Here is a 19720-nt window from a genome sequence, read left to right on the forward strand (position 1 = left end):
TGACTAACTTGCCCTCAATCCTGTGACAGAAGGCAGGCCGCGGGACCTGTGCCATTCATTAGCTAAGGGGATTTAATAGCGAGACCCGGTATCCGTTACATTATGAGGGTTGAGTGTTTACCCTTCGCAGTGTTATGCAGTGGCGCAAGAGTCGGGCCAGGGGCAGGTGTGATGACAGTGGTGTTAAGAATGTGCTGTGAGGTGTGGCGGAGATGGGTGTGGAGCGCTGCAGCTCTGAAGGGTGAGAGTGTATGAGGTGCGTTAGAGGTATGCATGGGAGCTGTCTGTATCTTGCATGCTGTAATGAGGCGTGGAATTCGGCGTCATGTTAATGGGTTGAAATGCTAGAGTGACGCAACCCGGATGTGCCAAGCTGTGGTGAATTGCTGGCTGGCTGTCACGTCCTGCTACGTCACCATCGGTATATTGGAAGTCAATAACTATTGCCTTGGCATTACATAACACAATGGCGAGAATTTTAATTGAGTCTGGCTGTCCCTTTCACTACAGGGGGCACAGCAACCACCAGGCAATTGATTCCACAACCACGACACCAGTACAGATATATAAAAAAGAAAGTCGATCTTGTAATACAGTTTTATTAAAGATCTGCCTTAACCACACTGTGACAGACGAGGGAAAAAAGATTATCATGATTTTCCCTTCGTTTTTGACTACTAAGTACTAACCTGGGATGGATGACGGAGGGTTGGCTATGGGTGGCTTGGTGTTGTCGTGTAATAACATGTAGTCCTTCTTAGCTTGATCACTGAGATAACTAGGCACTTGTGAGAGTGACAACATTACTTGCACCGCGACACATCTTAAGACACTTGCACGGTTTTCGGACGGCAGAATATAAGCTTGGACACAACGACACACTTCAAACACAGTCCCAACATATGTACAAACTCACCAGAATCCGAAAGAAAGACGCAGCGTTTATGATAAAATGATGTACTAAGGGAGAAGAAGAAAATTAGAGGGAAGTGACAGTGCACCGCTGACAACTGCCGTAGCAGACTACAGACCAAACATGGTAGCCGCGTTTCTTCCCTCCCGAGCAGCCCCGCCCCCAGCCAAGCCCCGCCCCTGGTCTCCAGCCAGCCTCCCTCCCTCTTCCAGTCCATACCAGGCCGGACACCCTCACCCTTTCCCAGGCCCTCACCCTCCCTTCCTTCCTTCCTTTCTCCCTGTCACCGTGCAACTTAATACTTTTACTTTTCTTGTCCCTGCTTATGATGTCCAGTGGGTGAGAACACGTGTCCTTGCATTTCAGACTTATTGCACTGGAATCTTAAGGAGTGCTGGTGTGTGGAAACGTGAAGTAACCCGAAAATGTATCTAGACGGTAAGCTTGCGTTATATAATTTTTACTTGAAATGGTGATTTTTTTTTTTTTTTTTTCATTTCAGGCAGTTTGATGATTTTCACGTAAACTTTCTTCATGGTATGTCAGGCTAAAGATAAAAACAAAAAGTGACAACCGCTTCAGAATATAATGCTGGGATCTGAGATAACAGTTATCCCTCGTGACTTCCCACTTGCGGAGAGATAAAACTGAGATAGTGTGTAGTCTTGAAAAAAATAAAATAAAATAAAATAAAATATATATATATATATATATATATATATATATATATATATATATATATATATATATATATATATATATATATATATATATATATATATATATATATATATATATATATATATATATACGGCCATCAGTCAGCCTAAACTCTACTACCTAGTGTGTGTGTGTGTGTGTGTGTGTGTGTGTGTGTGTGTGTGTGTTTCCTTATATAGAAATACAACTTTAAACTTTTCTAACTAGTGTGTGTGTGTGTGTGTGTGTGTGTGTGTGTGTGTACAGTAAAATATCCTTATATAGAAAAACACAACTTGAAACTTTCCAAACATCTGTCGACCAAACCAATGAACGTGAACACTTTAGGCGAGCAGTTCCTGTCACTCTGAGGGTGTTCTGCATGTGTTGCGTCTTCACCCGCGAGACTGGTTTTGCTTACGGTTATTTTCACCAACACTGTAACTGTAAACTTTGCGGCGCGGCTGTAAAAACGAAACTTCCCCTTTATCTGCTTATTCATCTAGCTGTCTGTTGTTGGCGTGTTTCTTATCTTCCTTCCTATATGCCTCGCTTCCTTCCCTTTTTTTTTCTTTCTTTTCTATCTTTTTGTCCAGTTTAATTGTATTTGCATCAATAATCGGGAAAAATGTGCATATACGGGATTTGAATCGTGAGAAAATATACGAAGTTATAGTCTGTTGTACTTAATTTTTCTTTCCTTCTTCTTCTTATTCTTCTTCTTCTTCTTCTTCTTCTTCTTCTTCTTCTTTCTCTTCGTACGCCTATTGCAACCCAAGAGACACCGAGAAGAGATGAAACACGTAAGAAGAAAGAAGACCACGAGACAAGAATGAACCATGAAGAAACCAAGAAGGAAGTAAGAAAGCAGAAAGAATCAATGAAAGAGGAAGAAGATAAGCACGAAAGCAGGTAGCATCAAGATTACAAAAAGCTATCACCACTCTTGATAGATGAGAGACGAGACGTGACCACCGAGAAGAACAACAAGATGCGGTAAGTCATCACAAGACTAACATAGATGGAGAATAGCAGCAGATTACAAGAAGAGATAACCAGGTAGCTATCACAGAATTAGTGCACAAGGGAAGCAGAGGTCACCGGCAGCTGATGACGTGGACAAGACGGACAGCCAGCACAACATGAAACGCCACTTCCTTGTTCCTGGTTAAATGAAGATGCGATTTACTAAAGTTACTCGAAAATTGATCTTATTGAAACTTACAGGAAAATAAACTGTATGATCGAAGTATTGGAAAATTAATCTTATAGCAATGGAAGCCTTGTTGGTAAAAAAAAAAAGTCGCTTTAACATTACGGTGTATATTATGAGGTGTACGAGACAGGAATAAACAGGAGACAGAGACAAACCAGACAGAGATGACAGACCAGAGAGGGTCACGATGGGCAAGCTGCCTATCACAGTACAAGGAAGTAGTAGTTGTAATGGAGTCCAGAGTAAAATGCGCTATGTATTGACAGAGGAGAAATGGGTATGTGCAGGATGTGTTTCTTATTGAATGTTAACTGTGTGAAGTAATTCAAAGCGGAAATGTAATGTGAAGTGTTTAGAGATATTCAGTGGAATTTATCTGAAAAGAGAAGGATCCATTTTTTAGTATATAACGGTCGGAAGTCGTGCATGATCGCGTAAGTGTAAGTATATATATAAATAATACAAACTAAGTAAAATTATAAAAACTCAGCAAGTTCCCTTGAACCTATAAGTACTTGTCTTCGAAATTTAGGGACGCAGCAAGATCATGCAGCACAGAAGCACGACGCAGCCACGGTCACGGCCTGATAACTGGAAGCAGGAGTGGCCTCAGCTGCAAGGAGTCGACGTGTGAATAGGTGGCGGGCAGTGCAAGGCCGTGAAACAATAGCGGGCTGGTTGGTGGGTGGGGAGTCCAGCAGGAACTTTACGTGGTGGCCAGTGATGAAGCACGTGGCGGGAGAAACTATATTGTATTAATCTAAAAACAGCTGTGGATAAGGTTCAGTGTAATTACTTATGACTGCTCTCTTACTCTGCTCGTTGTTGTATTAAATGTGTACGTTTTCTTTTTTTTTTTTTTTCTTTTTCTTTTCTTTCAGTGAGAGAGAAACTTGATTCAAGATGACGTGCAAATCCGTTATGCTGATTCATCGTAATTAAATGTAGTATGTGCAGTTAACGTTTTTACACTCTGAAATCACTGTAGAGACATTGTTCAGTTACTCATCATAATACCGCGTCACTGTTCAGGCACTCAGCTGTACGGTTCACATCAACAAACATTCCATTCCTTGGAGAATCTTGGTGGGTAGGCAACTGTTGCACTTATTTTGAAACACTTCTGCGCCGCACCTTCACTGTATTCAAAAGGTTAGTTAAAATTGCACTTTTTTTTTTTTAGGGATGTTTTTGTATATGGTTCTAGTGACAGTTTAACGAGCTTTCTACTTTACTGACAGGAGAAACTCTCTGTAGCCTTTGAAAATAGTCATGGTGAGAGAGCAAAGCGTTTCTGAATGTCAATGCCTGCAAGTTTATTTAGCAACCGGTAATGGTGTTCGGAAGATAACACTCGTTTCATAATTGCAGGATGTTCCGAGGCCCGCAAGATACTGGAGGCTAGGACTCTTCTTTATTGGCCACCCCCTTTGAGTCCAGGCAGAGGATTAGCTTCTGGTTCTTGTGGCCACAGGTAAGAGTGGATCTTTTGCACTGCAGGTGCCTAACATGGCTATCCATATCGTAGGTACCCCGCCTGTGCCGCCTGAGCCTCGGCCGTACCCTGAGTCCCTTGAAAGGAGGGCGTTACCGGATGTCCCGGAAAAATAGCGCCGCCTCCGGTGTCTGAAAGAGAGCACCGGCTTTCTGCTTCAGAGGCAGGCCGCCACTACCTAAGCACCAGTCCACCTCAGCACTTCAGGTTGTATTCTTAAATGCTTCGTCGTCTCGTCTTGATTATTTTCAGGACGCTCTATTGGCAGGCATGGTGGTTTACAAGGATGTTTTTATGACTGTAGAGATAGTTTAATAAGAATTCAGCATAATCATTGAGAAAAACGCCAATGAGGATGTGACTGTTTACCTGTGTCCTTTGAAAATAGTCTGCATGAGAGAAGGAAGTGTTTAAAAACGCGAGCCACTGTGTCTCGACCTGCACTGTACACACAACACGTTAACATACCACCTAACATTTAACCTTTAGAACACACACCTTGCTCTGCTGCAGTCCTGTATATGCACATTTTTCCTTATTTAACAATGCAGTGTTAATGGAAATACAATTAAGTAAACAACAGAAATGGGATAAAAACAAGAAGAGAAAAAAAGAAGGAAGCGAAGCATATAGGAAGGAAGATAAGAAAACCAGCAAACAGACAGTTAGATTAATAAGCAAATAGAGGAAATTTCCATTTTATAACCGCGCCGCAAAATCTTCTTTAATACTTTAGTTGTGTATTGTGTGGTGAAGTCAAACACCCAAATATTTGTTGTTGCTGGAAATCCCCTGCAATCCTGTGTTCCTGAAGGGCCACCTGGTTACGAAGACCTCTATCTGTGAGTCATCTGTCCAGTGAGCGCTATTCCACGCCACCGCAGGGCAGGGTGGCACCTCATAGCAGTGAAGGTTTTGTCTATTCCCGAAGGCACTGTTTGATTCTGGAGGCGCCACCTGTGTTTGTAGGTTCTGCCCATATTTGTGGGTCTCCTCCTACCAGCGGAGCATTTTCTTCCTGAAAAATCCTTATTACGGAGCAAAAAAACAAACGCACCAGAGACTATTGATACACCTGGACCATAAATTATCGGGAAAACTGTAATTGCAGCTGAAAACTGTCTATAACTTTGATGGAAAATGTTCGAGGCTTTTAATACCTTTGAAACTTCACGACTTCCTTAAGCACAAACAGTATCACACACGAGAATATTTCCACGTTTACCAGTAACAGTTTCAAACGGCGTGTCAACAAACTAACTTAGTCAGAGAATGCATGTACATACACCTGATTATGAATTCCTCGACACTTCCAATCCAGTTATAAAATGGCACAACGCTTACTAAAAACCATATTCGGAAACACTTCTTAGTTGAAGTTACATCAGTTTTTAATGGTGTTTTTTGTGTTTCTAGTGACAGATTGATAGACTTCTACATTATTAACAGGAGAAACACTCTAGAGAACCCGGTCAGTAATCTCTGTGGCCTTTGAAAATCATCGTGGTGAGAGAGCAAAGTTTCAGAATATGGGCCGAGCTGTTCATCCTTCCTTGGTTTGGTAACAAGTGAGTGGCTGTGTGAGAAGTGGGCCTCAATATTGCTGGAGTCAGAGCTGGCAGATGTTGCGGGGTGAAGGATCAAAGGCCGAGGAGACGAACACGAATTATAAATAGCAACTCATTTTATCGGATAGCCTTCAGCATAAATTATTAGGATGAATGTGTAAGCGAAATCCGCACGAATTTAGCCAGAGGGGATTGTGAAAGTCAGTCAGTTTCTCTCTCTCTCTCTCTCTCTCTCTCTCTCTCTCTCTCTCTCTCTCTCTCTCTCTCTCTCTCTCTCTCTCTCTCTCTCTCTCTCCTAGCTCCTTCGCTATTACTCATTATAAAGCAACACTGACCATTAAATCACTCTGTCAAAAGAAAGTTGCGCTAACCGTCCAATTAATTAAAAACTTGATAATGAGGAAGCTTCTTGCAGACGTTTTCAAGGGATGACTTCGCTCCAAAGGAAGGTTATTCATTCAGGAAACGAGATGATACTTTAATGATTCTGACAACAACAACAAGAAGGGAAAAAATCGACACGTCTGTTCCCATTTTCCTTCTTAAATGTGTTAATGGCGGCAATAATAGTTGAGTCAGGCAGCAGTCACAGCTTGGCCTGCTCCCCTGCCTGCATGTTTGGCCTCCTTTGCTATTAGGCAGGCACCCACTAGCAGGATGTTTGCATACCCTGGTCCCCCCCGCATCAAAGGGACTCATGACGCTGCTCCTTGCCGTGGCTTAAGCCTATGTTCAGAAACGCTTTGCTCTCTTACCACGACTATTTTCAAAGGCCACAGAGATGATAAGCCGGGTTCTTAAGAGTGTTTCTCCTGTTAGTAATGTGGCAGTCTTGTTAATCTATCACTGAAACCGTGAAAACTCATTTAAAAAACCGTGTAAGTTTAATTAGAACCATTTGAAAGTATTATAGAAGGAGTGCGGCGCCAAAAATGTTCCAGAATATGGTCTGGTGTATAGACTGGGGCTTAGCATGTTTTCTTGTGCTGTGGCTTAGTGAATATCTTCAGTAATCCTGCCCTGATATATGGAGTGAAGCTTGGCACCCTATTTAATATATTCCTCGCTCGTTTGTTACGGCCCTTGGCGCCTCGTAATTCTACTCGCGGTGGCAACAGAATGGTGTAGTTAATAAGTGATAGCCTGTCTTCTATCTTGTATTTTGTATTCATCAGTCTTCTTTCTCCTTTCATCCTTTCTTCTGTGCGATGTATGTGGTGTCAGATTTGGTTACTTTACAAGTTTATTGCACGATTTGTTCTTCCGGTCCAACGTGCTAATCGAATGCTCTGTGTGTGTATGTGTGTGTGTGTGTGTTAAGTATCTGAGGCAAGGCGTGTATGCATAAATTCACCTGCATCCTGTCACATCTTTGTCTCCAGGAAACAAAGACCGATGCTCATCACTGCACCACTATAGCACCATCTCTTGTGCCGCGGCTGTCTGTGGTAGAATCTCACTGCTCGCTCGATCCATACGTGTTACTATGTGTGTACCAGCCTTCCTACTCTTGGCTGCTTACTCCTCATCCAGTGTGTGTGTGTGTGTGTGTGTGTGTGTGTTTCTTTTCTTTTTCTTTTACTTTTCTTCCTCTCATGTGACCCAGTGTTGCAACTTGACAGTTGATTACTTTGTCCCAGAATTTTTGTCTATTTTGATGACGCATGTTGCGCATTAGTGAGAATTTATTGTATAACGTCAATATTGTAGTGATAGCAACAAGAAGCAGCTTGTCAACCTTCCACCGTGCGCGTTATGGATATGCGCAGGATTACAAGGGATTCTGGACAATCACACATTGTGTTTGCGTCACGGATTATGTACATTCAGGCCAAGCTAAAGATATTATTGTGAAATTTATCAGGGATCTACAGAGTACGCAAGCAACAAGGTCCCGGAAGTGGTGTGGGGAGTTGTGCCGTTACGTGGACAAAACAGTAACACTAAGTCAATGAAGTGCTTGTGAAATCTTGTCTGCGCCAAGACATACCTCTCCACCATAAAAAAAATGTATCTAAAATAATTTTAGCCTTAATATTTATACGAAATGAATCTGTACCAATCAGAAAAATACCTTTGTCATCTGATGTAATACTACCACCGGACACTACCTTGGAGTTCCAAGATGGCGCAGAATTGACAGTTAACCAATAATATCAAAGTTAATGAAAAGATTGAATAAATGTCGTAAAAAATTAATAGTTGCAGTATGTGAATGAATTTTCATAAATCAGTCACATTACCATGTTTCAGATTTATTTAATTAAGAGAGTTATCGCTAAAAGTTCTGCCTAAAAAATCAAGATGGCTGCCGAGTGGCTTCACGGCGGGCCGCCGCAGCTCCTCTTTGCCGCGTCGGTACACCGTTGTTTTGGCCATCAGCTGTGAGAACAAGTAAGACGTCAACAGTGACCCACATCGCCTCGCCGTTAGTTACCATGCACAATGTCCTCGGGGATGGAGTCCATGAGGAAAAAGGTGTACCATGCCGCCAAGGAGGGCATGTCCATATCCCTGTACACCCTCCTGTCCGTCAAGTCACCCGAGGACTGCCAACACCTTCTGTCTCAGGTCAGCATAAACCCCGCTCCGGTCCCGCTGACCCCAAGACCTTGGGAAGCTAAGGCGGGAGTCACAATAAAAAAGCATTGTTATTAGTAAGCCATCTCACAGTGTAGTCTGTGGTGTGTGCCTCGCGGGTCTGGATTGCTTGTAGAGGCGTGCTGTAATGGATTTCCTCGTCATTTGACAGAATCTTTCCGCCGGGCCGACGCTGAGGGTCGGCAGTGATGTGTCTAGGCAAGGTGAACTGTTTGTGCTGCAGTTGTTCAGGTTTTGTGTGAGGATTAGCTACGTCTCTTTGTGTGAATTGTTGAATTTCAAACAAAGCTCTTTATCAGTGTTATTTCATAGATTTTTTTTATTTTATTTATTTTTTTTTTTTATTGGTGCTGTGATATAATGAAGGGGATCTTTCTTAGGATTCTGCAGTATTTTTGTCAAAGTATGTTGCATTTTCTTTGTGGGGGTTGCAGAGCTACTAATGCATTAATCACTTATGTATGTATTTTAGTAAAAATTCAGTATTCAGTATAAGGGGTGGCTGCTCTGTACAGACTTCATTAAATGTTGGAAGAATTTTCTACAGGAGTGTAGTATCAGTTTCAAAGATACCTGCAACTGTAAGCTTGAACAGGTACGCAGGGTGTCCTGGCAGGAAAGTTACACATTCTTGGAAATGAAAGATCAAATCCTTCTAAGTTAGAAATATTCTATGGTCAAGTGCTTTTGATGCCACAGTTTAGAAGATACAGGATATTTTAATTTGAATGCACTAAGAATTGGCAAAGGGGAGGTGGGGGAGACAGTAGCAATGGTGGAGATTGGCATCATGAGGATGTTACTTGACTAGACATTGAGGTTTTCATAAAGATATAATTCAGAACACGGTATATCATTGTAGCAAAAACATCTGTGCTTGCCTTATAAACATACAGGCTTAACTCTTAAAAATTCATTAAGCCATAGACAGTTGAATTAACCCTTTCATATTTTCATGCCCTTTACACCAAAATGTAGTTTTTTTTTTTTTTCCCACTTCACTGCACTCCATGTGGCCTACTCAAGTAATGTATACTGGTTCATGACTGAGTAGACTGATGTCACTGGCTACCGTAGAAGGATCATGCTGCACCATGCAGAAGGCATTGTGCCTACCCCTCTCTTCTAAGATAGTCTTGGTGAAGCCCTGTGTCTTCACAGTCTGCTACAAATAACTTTGACAATTTTTGCATAAAGATTACATGTGCAATGAAAAAAGTTGTAATAGTGAAAATATCAAATATCTTATCCATACCAAGAACAATGGCAGGTCTTATATCACACCTTTTTCACCCCACCCAGTGTGCCACTACATATCATCTACAAGGCAGCGATAGTGAGGATGAAGAATGTGTGCATAACCTTGATATGCATTTTGTTTCCATTATTGAAAACTACAGAACCATCTTTTCTTGCCAAAGTGGCACGGTTTTTATTTATCTATTTATTTATTTATTTAATTTATGTAAGAGGGGTATTGACCAAGAGCAACAAAATTTAAGTAAAAAAAAAAGTCCCACTGAGGCACCAGTCCCCAAACAGAGGTCAAAAGTTTTCTCCCATCCCTGTCAATCAGTTAAAAGAAGACAATTAAATTCCTGCCACTTGGAGTGAGCTTGCTTGCTTACTTACTATTTATGATATGTATTAAAGTTAATTTGTCACAGTGCTAACTAAGAGAAACAAAAAAAAAAAGGAAGAAAATTATATATATATATATATATATATATATATATATATATATATATATATATATATATATATATATATATATATATATATATATATATATATATATAAATAAATGGTGTGGAAACCATCAACAGTTTTATGATATAACAGTGAGTTAATTCCAGTGTTTGATCATGAGTTTAAGGAAATCAATCAGTGCATTTATTTACTGGTACTGCATCTTATATAAGAACAGCAGATTTTTCTTTACCTATAAATATCAATTTTATTTGTCATTATTTTTCTTTTCTTTTTAATTGTTGCCATGGCCTCTTTCACATACTGAGTGGAGTGTTTCCTTTGGCTTGACTGGCACTGTGCTCTCAGTTGTGGGGTTGTGGGGAGTCAAGGACAAACTTTTATCACAAGTGTTATCTCAGTTTTTATTAATATAAATCTCAACAAGTACAATGCATCTTTCTCTATTATTTTCAGCCATGACCTTAGCCAGTCATGTATGTTTGCTTGTTGATTTATCAATGTATTCAACATTTGTCTGGCTGTTGAGGTATTCATGCATTCATTTTTATTTATTATTTATTATTGTTTATTTATTTATTTAGATATACATTTATTTTCATTCAAGTACTTAATAATAAAAATTAGAAATGCTGTTTTGCTGATGTGACTTGAAATCAACAATGTTAATGATTTATATTAAGCAAATGTTATGCTGCATCAGACACTAAAGAAGGAAATGTAAGATATTAAAGCTCATGCTGGGATTCTTCCCTTAGAGTTCCTGGAAGGAGGTTACCATTTGTGAGAGAATGGATGTCCTGCAACTCCCTGCATCTATAGTTCAGAGTGCAGGCTTCTGGAATTATAGTGTGTCTCCTGTAACTCAGTATGTCTTGCAGGTTGTTGAAGAGGATGGACAGAAGTGCACTCCTCTCATCATCACGGCTCGCAATGGTCATGAGCGAGCTGTGCGTACCCTCCTCAAGTTTAGTCCAGACCTGGAACAGGAAGGGACTGTAAAGTTTGATGGATATGTGATAGAGGGGGCAAGTCCTCTCTGGTGTGCAGCTGGTGAGTAACATTTGTCCCTCAGGCTTCATTCATTTAGAGAAGAAGAAGAATTTCATCATCATCATCATTATCATCAGTTGAGGTGGTTTAGTCACTGACAACCCAGCCAGGAAATAGGGAGTGTTGGATAAGTTGCACAAAAGGCTTATCAAAATTTTTTCTTTAATGAATCAGAGGAAAATATCTGGATCTCCAAGCTTTTTTCTTATCGGGTCCACGCTTTGCAATAGAAAGATTAGTCATCCTCATAAAAAGTAGTTTAAAAATCTCAAGTTAAAATGAGCATTGTGGATTATTAATATTTTTTCATTGTTATCTGTGTTTAATTTTCATTTTACTGTACTGTACAAATCTATAACCAAATGTATATTTATGTTTTTATCTAATGATGAACTGTGTTGTAGAAAAGAAGAATCTTGTGTATTTTCCTGTATAATCTTGAAGAGATAAAATTATTTCATTGGGAGTTTTACATAGTAATTCTTGTACATTTCAGCACTTCTAACTGTATAACTTGAAATGCATTATGTTTTCTTGGCAGACAAATAGTAGTAACAAAAAAAAAAAGAAAAGAAAGAAAGAAAAAAAATCACCCTATGGACTTTATTTTTAGTAAGTTATAAATGAATTATTATTGTGGAGTGTACGAAGGAATTTTGGCAAGTAAATAAAAAATAAACCTCCCAGAAAGATAACTCTGTAATAATTACAATGGGTTGCTTATTATTATTGTTTTCCCCCCAAACCTTAGTCTGTTTCTAATTGTTTGCAATCTGGACAGGAGCTGGACACTTGGGAGTGGTGAAGATGCTCGTGCGGGCTGGAGCCAACGTCAATCATCCTACCAAGACAAACTCCACCCCACTTCGAGCAGCATGTTTTGACGGTCGCCTGGATATTGTCAAGTACCTCACTGACCATGGTGCCAACATCCACATCACCAACAAATACAATAACACCTGCCTTATGATTGCTGCATATAAGGGCCACGTAGATGTTGTGCAGTTCCTCCTTGAACTTGGTGCGAATCCTGATGAAAAGGCTCACTGTGGAGCCACAGCACTTCACTTCGCTGCTGAGTGTGGTCATGTTAAGATTGTGCGTGAACTGTTGGGTCACGGAGCAAAGATAACACAGAACGAACATGGAATGACTCCGCTCATTGCTGCAGCGGAGAGGACAAGGAGTGATGTGGTGGAATATTTCAGATCTAGACCTGATGTCTCAAGACAAGAGAAGGTGGATGCATTAGAACTATTAGGAGCGTCATTTGCTAGTGATAAAGACAATTATAATATTGAGTTGGCATTCAAGTACATGATGAAAGGAATGCAAGAAAGATACTGTGATCCAGACATTATTTTAAGTAAGTATATCACAGTGAATTTATTGATATTATGGAATTTAGTGGAGAAAAGAGAAAAGTATACACTACATCAGCACTCTTGGCAGTGATTTCCTTGCACTGTTATCGTAACCTTTTGTATTTACTGTCATCTTATATTAGCTTCAAGCTATATATATAAATTTGGATAGCTAGACCTGTCTTGAAATTTTTTAAGTTTGTCATTATTTTTACTCATTTATGCTGTTGCCCTTTCAAACTCACCCTTCTCTTGCAGGTAAACCCCCAAGTAATCCTGTGGCAGCATATGAATCTCGCATTGAGTGTAAGACAGTAGAGGAGTTGGAGAGCATCAGACACAACTCTGGTGCACTGCACATGGAAAGTCTGGCCATCAGGGAACGAATACTTGGCCCACATAACCCTGAGGTTTGTTGCTTCCTCTTCTTTGTAAGGGAGTATCTGGTGTAATGCACATTGTTTGCTATAAAGGTAATAAAGAGACCATATAGAACTGTGAACTTATATAACCATCATGTACAATAGTTCTAATGCATTATATAATTTTTAAATAACTTGCTAATGATAGATGGTTGTTATATTCAAATCTGATGGATAATTGTCATGCAGGAAATTTTTTGGTATATCAAAGTTCCTTTTTTTTTAATCATATTTATATGAATAATAATGAATTACATTTGTGCAAGAGAAAACTATGCAGAATGCAATTAAAAATTTACTTTCTTTTTTCTCCATGTATTGTGTTGCTCTTTCATTATGAATTATTTTGTAGGTTCCTCATCCTGTGATATTCCGGGGAGCAGTGTTTGCCGACAATGCAAGATTTGATCGGTGCCTGCAGCTGTGGGTCCATGCCCTCAGACTGAAGCAGATGAATAAAGTGTGTGTTATGAAGGACCTGCTTAGATTTGCACAGGTAAGTGCAAGCTTGCAAGGAACAAAAGAAAAAAATACTAAAAGAATGATACATTAATTTTCAAAATTGTTGCCTTATGGGGAAATAGATTTGCATAGCACATAATTGACTGATGGTAAAATGCTTCAGACAGTGAAAAGCAAAATTTCTTTAAAGGAAATAACTTGGTGAATAGCACTTATTAAATTGAAACTTGATGAAAACTATCTTCTGTCTAATGAATTCAGTGAAAGTATATGATACAAGATAGGAATGAGTTGAGGATTCTGAGAGTGTATGGCTTATTTGACAGTTTTTGTTTATTTTGCTTCCATATGAAAAAATAAAAATTTTCATCCAAAAAGTTCAGGAGAACAATACATAATGCCTTTAAGGTGAAACTAATTGAGCATAGTAAAGTCAATTTGCCTGTCAACAATGATGGACATGTCACCCATCACTGTTATGTCTTTCTAGTATTATGTTTATGAATTCATTTATTGATGATCTTGTGATATGTTGGCATCCTGAAACATTAATACTTTTTGCATAGACACAAGACACCCATTCAGAAATCTATGTACATAGCATAACTGGGTTAATGAGCTTATATGAAGCCATAAAAGACCATATATTTTTTTACATGATTTCACTTTGTACAAACAGTGGTACAGTACAGTCATTGAGAGGACTGATGCTTTTAGGAAGCACTATAGATTAAAGTCAGGTGTATAATTTCCAAAAGCACAAATTTCAATTATATCAGTGACAGGTTTAATAAATTTCACTATTAATTTCTATTTTTTACCTAGTGTACTCAATTTTTTATTTTTCATTTTTTCTTTCTTTCTTTATTTATTATTATTTATTTATTTTTTTTAATGTTTGAACATCTTGATGCATTGTATCACTTACAGTTTATTTATTTACTTTCTAGTCCTGAGAATATCATCTGGAATGTATTACTAAGTTGGCTTCCATTTCCAGGTGTTTTCCCAGATGTTGCATGTTGGAGTTCAATTGGAATTTGAAGTTGTTCATGAAGTATTAGGTGCTACTGTTCTGGAGCTCAAAAGAAATAAGGACAAAATTCTATGTCCTGGGCCAAAGGATGATGTGGACAACATCAAGGTAAGTAGTAATTAAGAGTGTAGCAAATTAAATGCAAAGATACCACTCATCATATGCCTGTGACTTTAAGTGTAGTCATACTTCATATTAAAATACTTATACACAGATATCAAGACTTTTACCATCTGTTCCAGTCTTTCATCATTCTAAACCACATTAACACCTAAACAATTTTGATATCTTCCTCACACATATTCCTAAATTATGTTACTGAACTTGACAGCTCATCTTTCACTATCTACAGCAAAAGCTATATTATTCGTAAAGTAAGATGTAGTTAGCTGATCTTTTGACTTGTCACCTCCATACATAATTTTTATTCCACTAACCCTAGCTAGCTTTCACTTTCTCATTACTTCATGCATGGATGTTTTAAACATTGGATATATATATATATATATATATATATATATATATATATATATATATATATATATATATATATATATATATATATATATATATATATATACAGTATATATATTACATACAGGCCTACCTTAGATCAACATTTAATGGGAGAAAGTATGAGGTATTGATATATGTGTATATTGTTTCAGGAGGAGATGGAGAGCAACATGATCACTGCACTGTACCTGATCATGATAGCTGTGTGTGTAGCCAAAGGTCGCAGCTCCTCATCCCTGCCGGGAGTTAGTATAATCAATTATGATCCTGGCATGAACAATGGTGTTGGTGCGTTAAATAGAGGAATGAGAGTGGTGGGTTTTGGCATGAGGGGAGTGGAAAGAGGAGACACTGCCAGACAGTCACTTCAGCAGCTACATCAAGATGTAGAAAAAGAATCTCAAATTCATCATGCAGTATACAGGTAACCATCTTGGAGGTTTCTTATTTAGATTCCATTCATTACCATCATCATTCACCAGATTCAAGCCTTTATTTAGCCCTTTGATTGACAATAACATTATATTTGAATAAACCAATGCAGTTTTACTAAACAAAATTTTAACTACATACTTTTAAAAAATATTATTAAAATATTCAGTTGCCTCTTTTGCTGCGAGCATTAATTTCAAAATTGTAATCTAGACTTGCACAGAACATCTTATTAAGCAGAGAAGGAGCCATATTTGTAAAAGGATTAACATTCTCATGTTGACCTTGTTTATGCCATTCATGTGAATATTAAATAACCAATGTGCAACCACACTTTCCTACCTTAATCCTGTTTGAACAGGAATTGATTTACTCATGGTACTCCCCAGTGTCAAACACATGCTCTAATGCTCACAGGAAGACTTACATATATCCTGTGAAATAAGACATGTTTCCAAGATAATCCTTCCAATTTCCATGGGTTATTTTCTTCATAACAGACAATCAAGGATGGCAAGGCTAATGAAGATGCAGATGAGCAATGAAATTCTGTAAAGGAATGACTGAAAACCTGTTACAACTGTCTTTGGGAAAAATTAAGAGATTAAGTTAGAGGATAGTGTCTTAGAAATGTAGAATTAGATTATTTGAAAATCACAAGTAAAAATTGTCTACACAATTAGAAAATATTAGTGTGTATTGTTATTTTGGGACTATAGTCACTTACTGGCATTTCTACTTTACTCACTTTCACTATCACTGTTACAAGAATTTTGCTACCTAAGGACACACACATTGACAGAGACTCTCAGAGGCTGATTGGTCTGTGCAGTCTGGTTTTGGAACATGTAGCAAATTTATTTCTACTAAAACCATTATTTAATTGTAAGATAATGAAGTGTATCTCTTTGGATCATCTAGGATCAAGTAACTAGATGGTCTTAGTAAATGTATAGCAGTTTGTTGTATATTTCAAAATAAGATGGGTATATATAGACTAATCTGTGAGAGCATCTCAGTCAGTATCAGTGGTACTATATTTGGATGTTCTCATGTCACAAAATTACTCTTGACAGTTGTTGAAAAAGAGTATAGATACTTATAAATGTAATATTTATGCATTGGATAAGAATATGACCATTGTTTATGCTTTCCCTTCAGTCTCGTCCAGGTTGATGCAAGAACTCGCACTGGCCAGACTCTCTTACACTTGGCAGTCAACCCAGAAACTCCAGTTGATGATTTTCATACAAATCATATATGCAGGTCAGTTGAATAATGCAGTTTGATGCTAGTTTTAGTTCATGGATACAATGTAGTATGTCCACAACTTCAGGTGTTTTTGTGTGATACCTAAATATCCTGTTGCTGTTTCCTTATAATAACCTGCTTGAGAAATTCATGTAGTACATTGAAGAGGAATACTAACAAATATGAAATTATACATGTAGTGTGACTGAAATGGCTTGTAAATTTTTGGCAAATAAGCCATGTTTGTGATTTAAAACCACTTTAAACCTCATGAGAACTCCAATTCATGTTAATGCTAAACTTGTGCTTTTTGGCAGAGCTTTTTTATTACTTTATGTTCTATGTCCATATTGCATACTCTCTGTGTTTCCCTTGTGATTTAATTTCACTTCATTTCTAAATCTTCTTTAAATACTTTTTATTATCATTATTTGATCATATGAATTCTGCATTATTGTTAATTTGCACTAATACACTTAATACTGCAGGATTCATTGTTTGCATTACTTCATTCATGTCATCTAAGTCTATAAGCTTGAAATCACTTTTCAGGGAAACTGATGAGTTATGAGTCAAAATTGGAATTTAATCCAAGATCAAATTAACATATAATCCAATTTTATGCCTTAAGCTTCACCTCCAAAGAGGCAAATGAACACTAAATTTAAATGCTCTCTGTACGCATGACATCTATAGCCCTAGACCAGGCCTTCATGTCACATCCTTGGAACATGAGGGTGTGGCCTGTAATTATGATTCACTTACCATCTACAATGATATCTAAAATATAATCTAATGGAAATACTTTTCTTGTAATAGTTATGAAAATATGTGGTGGAAACTCCTGTCTAGAGATGTATAAGGAATACAACCAGTTGAGCAGGCTGTCATGCTGACAGCCATCACTGTTTGTCTGCCACTCTACCCTCCCTCCTGTGTGAGCACCAAGCCTCAGCCACATGCCACTCTTCTTTATTGTTCATTATGCAAAAGCACCAATTGATTCCAGATATGGATTAATGTTTGTGTGTGTGTTTGACAGATTCCCTTGCGCTACAACAACGAAGCTTCTGATAGCATGTGGAGCAGATGCCAACTGCATGGACAACTATCGGAATACTCCTCTTCACCTCATTGTCCCATATCAAAAAGCTGTCAGGTAATGAGGAAATAAGAACTAATTGTTTATGATTAAGTCTCTCTCTCTCTCTCTCTCTCTCTCTCTCTCTCTCTCTCTCTCTCTCTCTCTCTCTCTCTCTCTCTCTCTCTCTCTCTCTCTCTCTCTCTCTCTCTCTCTCTCTCTCTCTCTCTCTCTCTCTCTCTCTCTCTCTCTCTTTTTTTGTGAGGTTCCCTAACTTTACTGAATACTGAAGAAAGTTTACTTTGGGATTGAGTTTTATACAAACAGATTTTTGAAACTCCAAGGAGCAGTGCTACAAATCTGCCCTCTACCAAACTAGACTTCACCCTAAAGTTATGCACTGATTCTTACTATATATTGAAATCATTTCCACCATACAGGAATTACCCAAGATAAGATTTTGCCAAATACAAGAGTAGAGAATACAAGTATGAATATGCAGATACTTTGCAATCACAAAGTTAACTGATGGCAGGACTAGAGCAGCATACAATTTGTTTCAAGTTCAGAATGCCAGTGCTTTGGGACAGTGATAATATTAATGTAGTCACTGGGCAGTCACGGTTATCTAAAACTTATTCAGACCTCAGTGATCATCTTGGTCTCATTAGGGATGTGTTAGATTTGTGTTACCATCAATGTCTTACCTGAAGTTTGAGCCCTCAGCCATTTCCCCTCATGGCTACCCTTTAGATGAATTTCTTAGTATTCCTATGATGCTCTTGAAAGGGGCAATACAATAGCTATTTTATTTCTTTCAGTGACTTCCTCACACTTCACAACATTATCATGGCCCTCATTGAAAGTGGTGCACACATGGATACCGTCAACCAGCTTGGAGCAACACCCTTTGATTCAGCAACTACAGGTATAGAAAAGCATATATTCATTACTTATTGCAAATCATTCCTTTATTACCAGTGCTTTCCCTCAATAGCACATTTGTCTTACAATGACTGTAATTTTTTTTCCTGTCCTATTGACATGATTTTTTCCTAGTTGTACAGCTTGAAATTGAATGTGATGAACAAGGTGTATGGAAGGTTGTTTGTATTACATAATGCATCATATGATAGGTGGAGTGTGAGCAGGGTGTGGTTTTTTTGTGAATGAAGGGTCTGTATTGATATAGTAAGTAATGAAAAGAGTGTTTGAGAAAGTGTGATATATATATATATATATATATATATATATATATATATATATATATATATATATATATATATATATATATATATATATATATATATATATATATATATATATATATATATATATATATATATATTTTTTTTTTTTTTTTTTTTTTTTTTTTTTTTTTTTTTTTTATGTTTGTGTTTGGTTCCTTAAGATATGGTAAGTGAACTGGGTACTATGTGGACATGTTTGGGATTGACTGTAAGCTGCTTGACTGGAGTGTTTTGTATTAATGTAGTTCAAGAGCATTAGAAATTTCTATCCCTTGATCTCCTATTAAAAACTATTCACCATGTGAAATTATAACTTGATCTTCTATGAAGATGAATAAGTCATAACAGAAGAGGCTGTGCCCTTTGGTGATGATTGTGAATTGAGAGTGGAAAGTTAGTTACCCAAGATGTTTTTTGTATACATTTAAATATTTCAGTGTAAATTTTTAATACATTGTTTTAAGGTAATTAATGCTCATTTAGTTGTTACTTATAGGAATTATATTGGAAACAGTACCAAAGAATAAGACCATGGATTTTGTATTGCTTGAAATATTTGTATTGATGTAAAACACCAAGTGAGAAATATAAAACAAAAGTTAATGAGCAAATATTCTGACAAATATATTTTTGAAATTTCACCCAGTACAT

The 19720-nt window shown here is 37.8% G+C and overlaps 2 protein-coding genes across 5 annotated transcripts in view; one reads left to right on the forward strand and one right to left on the reverse strand.

Moving 5' to 3' along the window:
• Positions 1-1029, reverse strand: part of LOC135114096 (ubiquitin carboxyl-terminal hydrolase 2-like) — a 70650-nt gene extending 69621 nt beyond the window's left edge. Inside the window, exon 1 of one of the 2 annotated variants that reach the window (XM_064029790.1) lies at positions 690-1029. The gene's annotated coding sequence lies outside the window, so the exon portion shown is untranslated. The remainder of the gene's footprint in view (positions 1-689) is intronic. The other variant, XM_064029794.1, reaches the window with a different exon arrangement.
• LOC135114097 (protein fem-1 homolog B-like) overlaps positions 1-19720 on the forward strand; it is a 64716-nt gene that overhangs the window by 42725 nt on the left and 2271 nt on the right. The window contains exons 2-11 of one of the 3 annotated variants that reach the window (XM_064029797.1): positions 4200-4302; positions 11084-11255; positions 12037-12621; positions 12878-13029; positions 13394-13537; positions 14504-14647; positions 15208-15479; positions 16649-16753; positions 17781-17897; positions 18641-18747. In XM_064029797.1, the coding sequence (XP_063885867.1) occupies positions 12063-12621; positions 12878-13029; positions 13394-13537; positions 14504-14647; positions 15208-15479; positions 16649-16753; positions 17781-17897; positions 18641-18747 (1600 nt within the window). In that variant the 5' untranslated portion in view covers positions 4200-4302; positions 11084-11255; positions 12037-12062. Of the gene's footprint in view, positions 1-4199; positions 4303-8196; positions 8463-8551; positions 8696-11083; positions 11256-12036; positions 12622-12877; positions 13030-13393; positions 13538-14503; positions 14648-15207; positions 15480-16648; positions 16754-17780; positions 17898-18640; positions 18748-19720 lie in introns of those variants that run through there. The other 2 variants (XM_064029795.1, XM_064029796.1) reach the window with 2 other exon arrangements.

This window comes from Scylla paramamosain, chromosome 27, assembly GCF_035594125.1.
Source record: "Scylla paramamosain isolate STU-SP2022 chromosome 27, ASM3559412v1, whole genome shotgun sequence".
Lineage (NCBI taxonomy): Eukaryota > Metazoa > Arthropoda > Malacostraca > Decapoda > Portunidae > Scylla > Scylla paramamosain.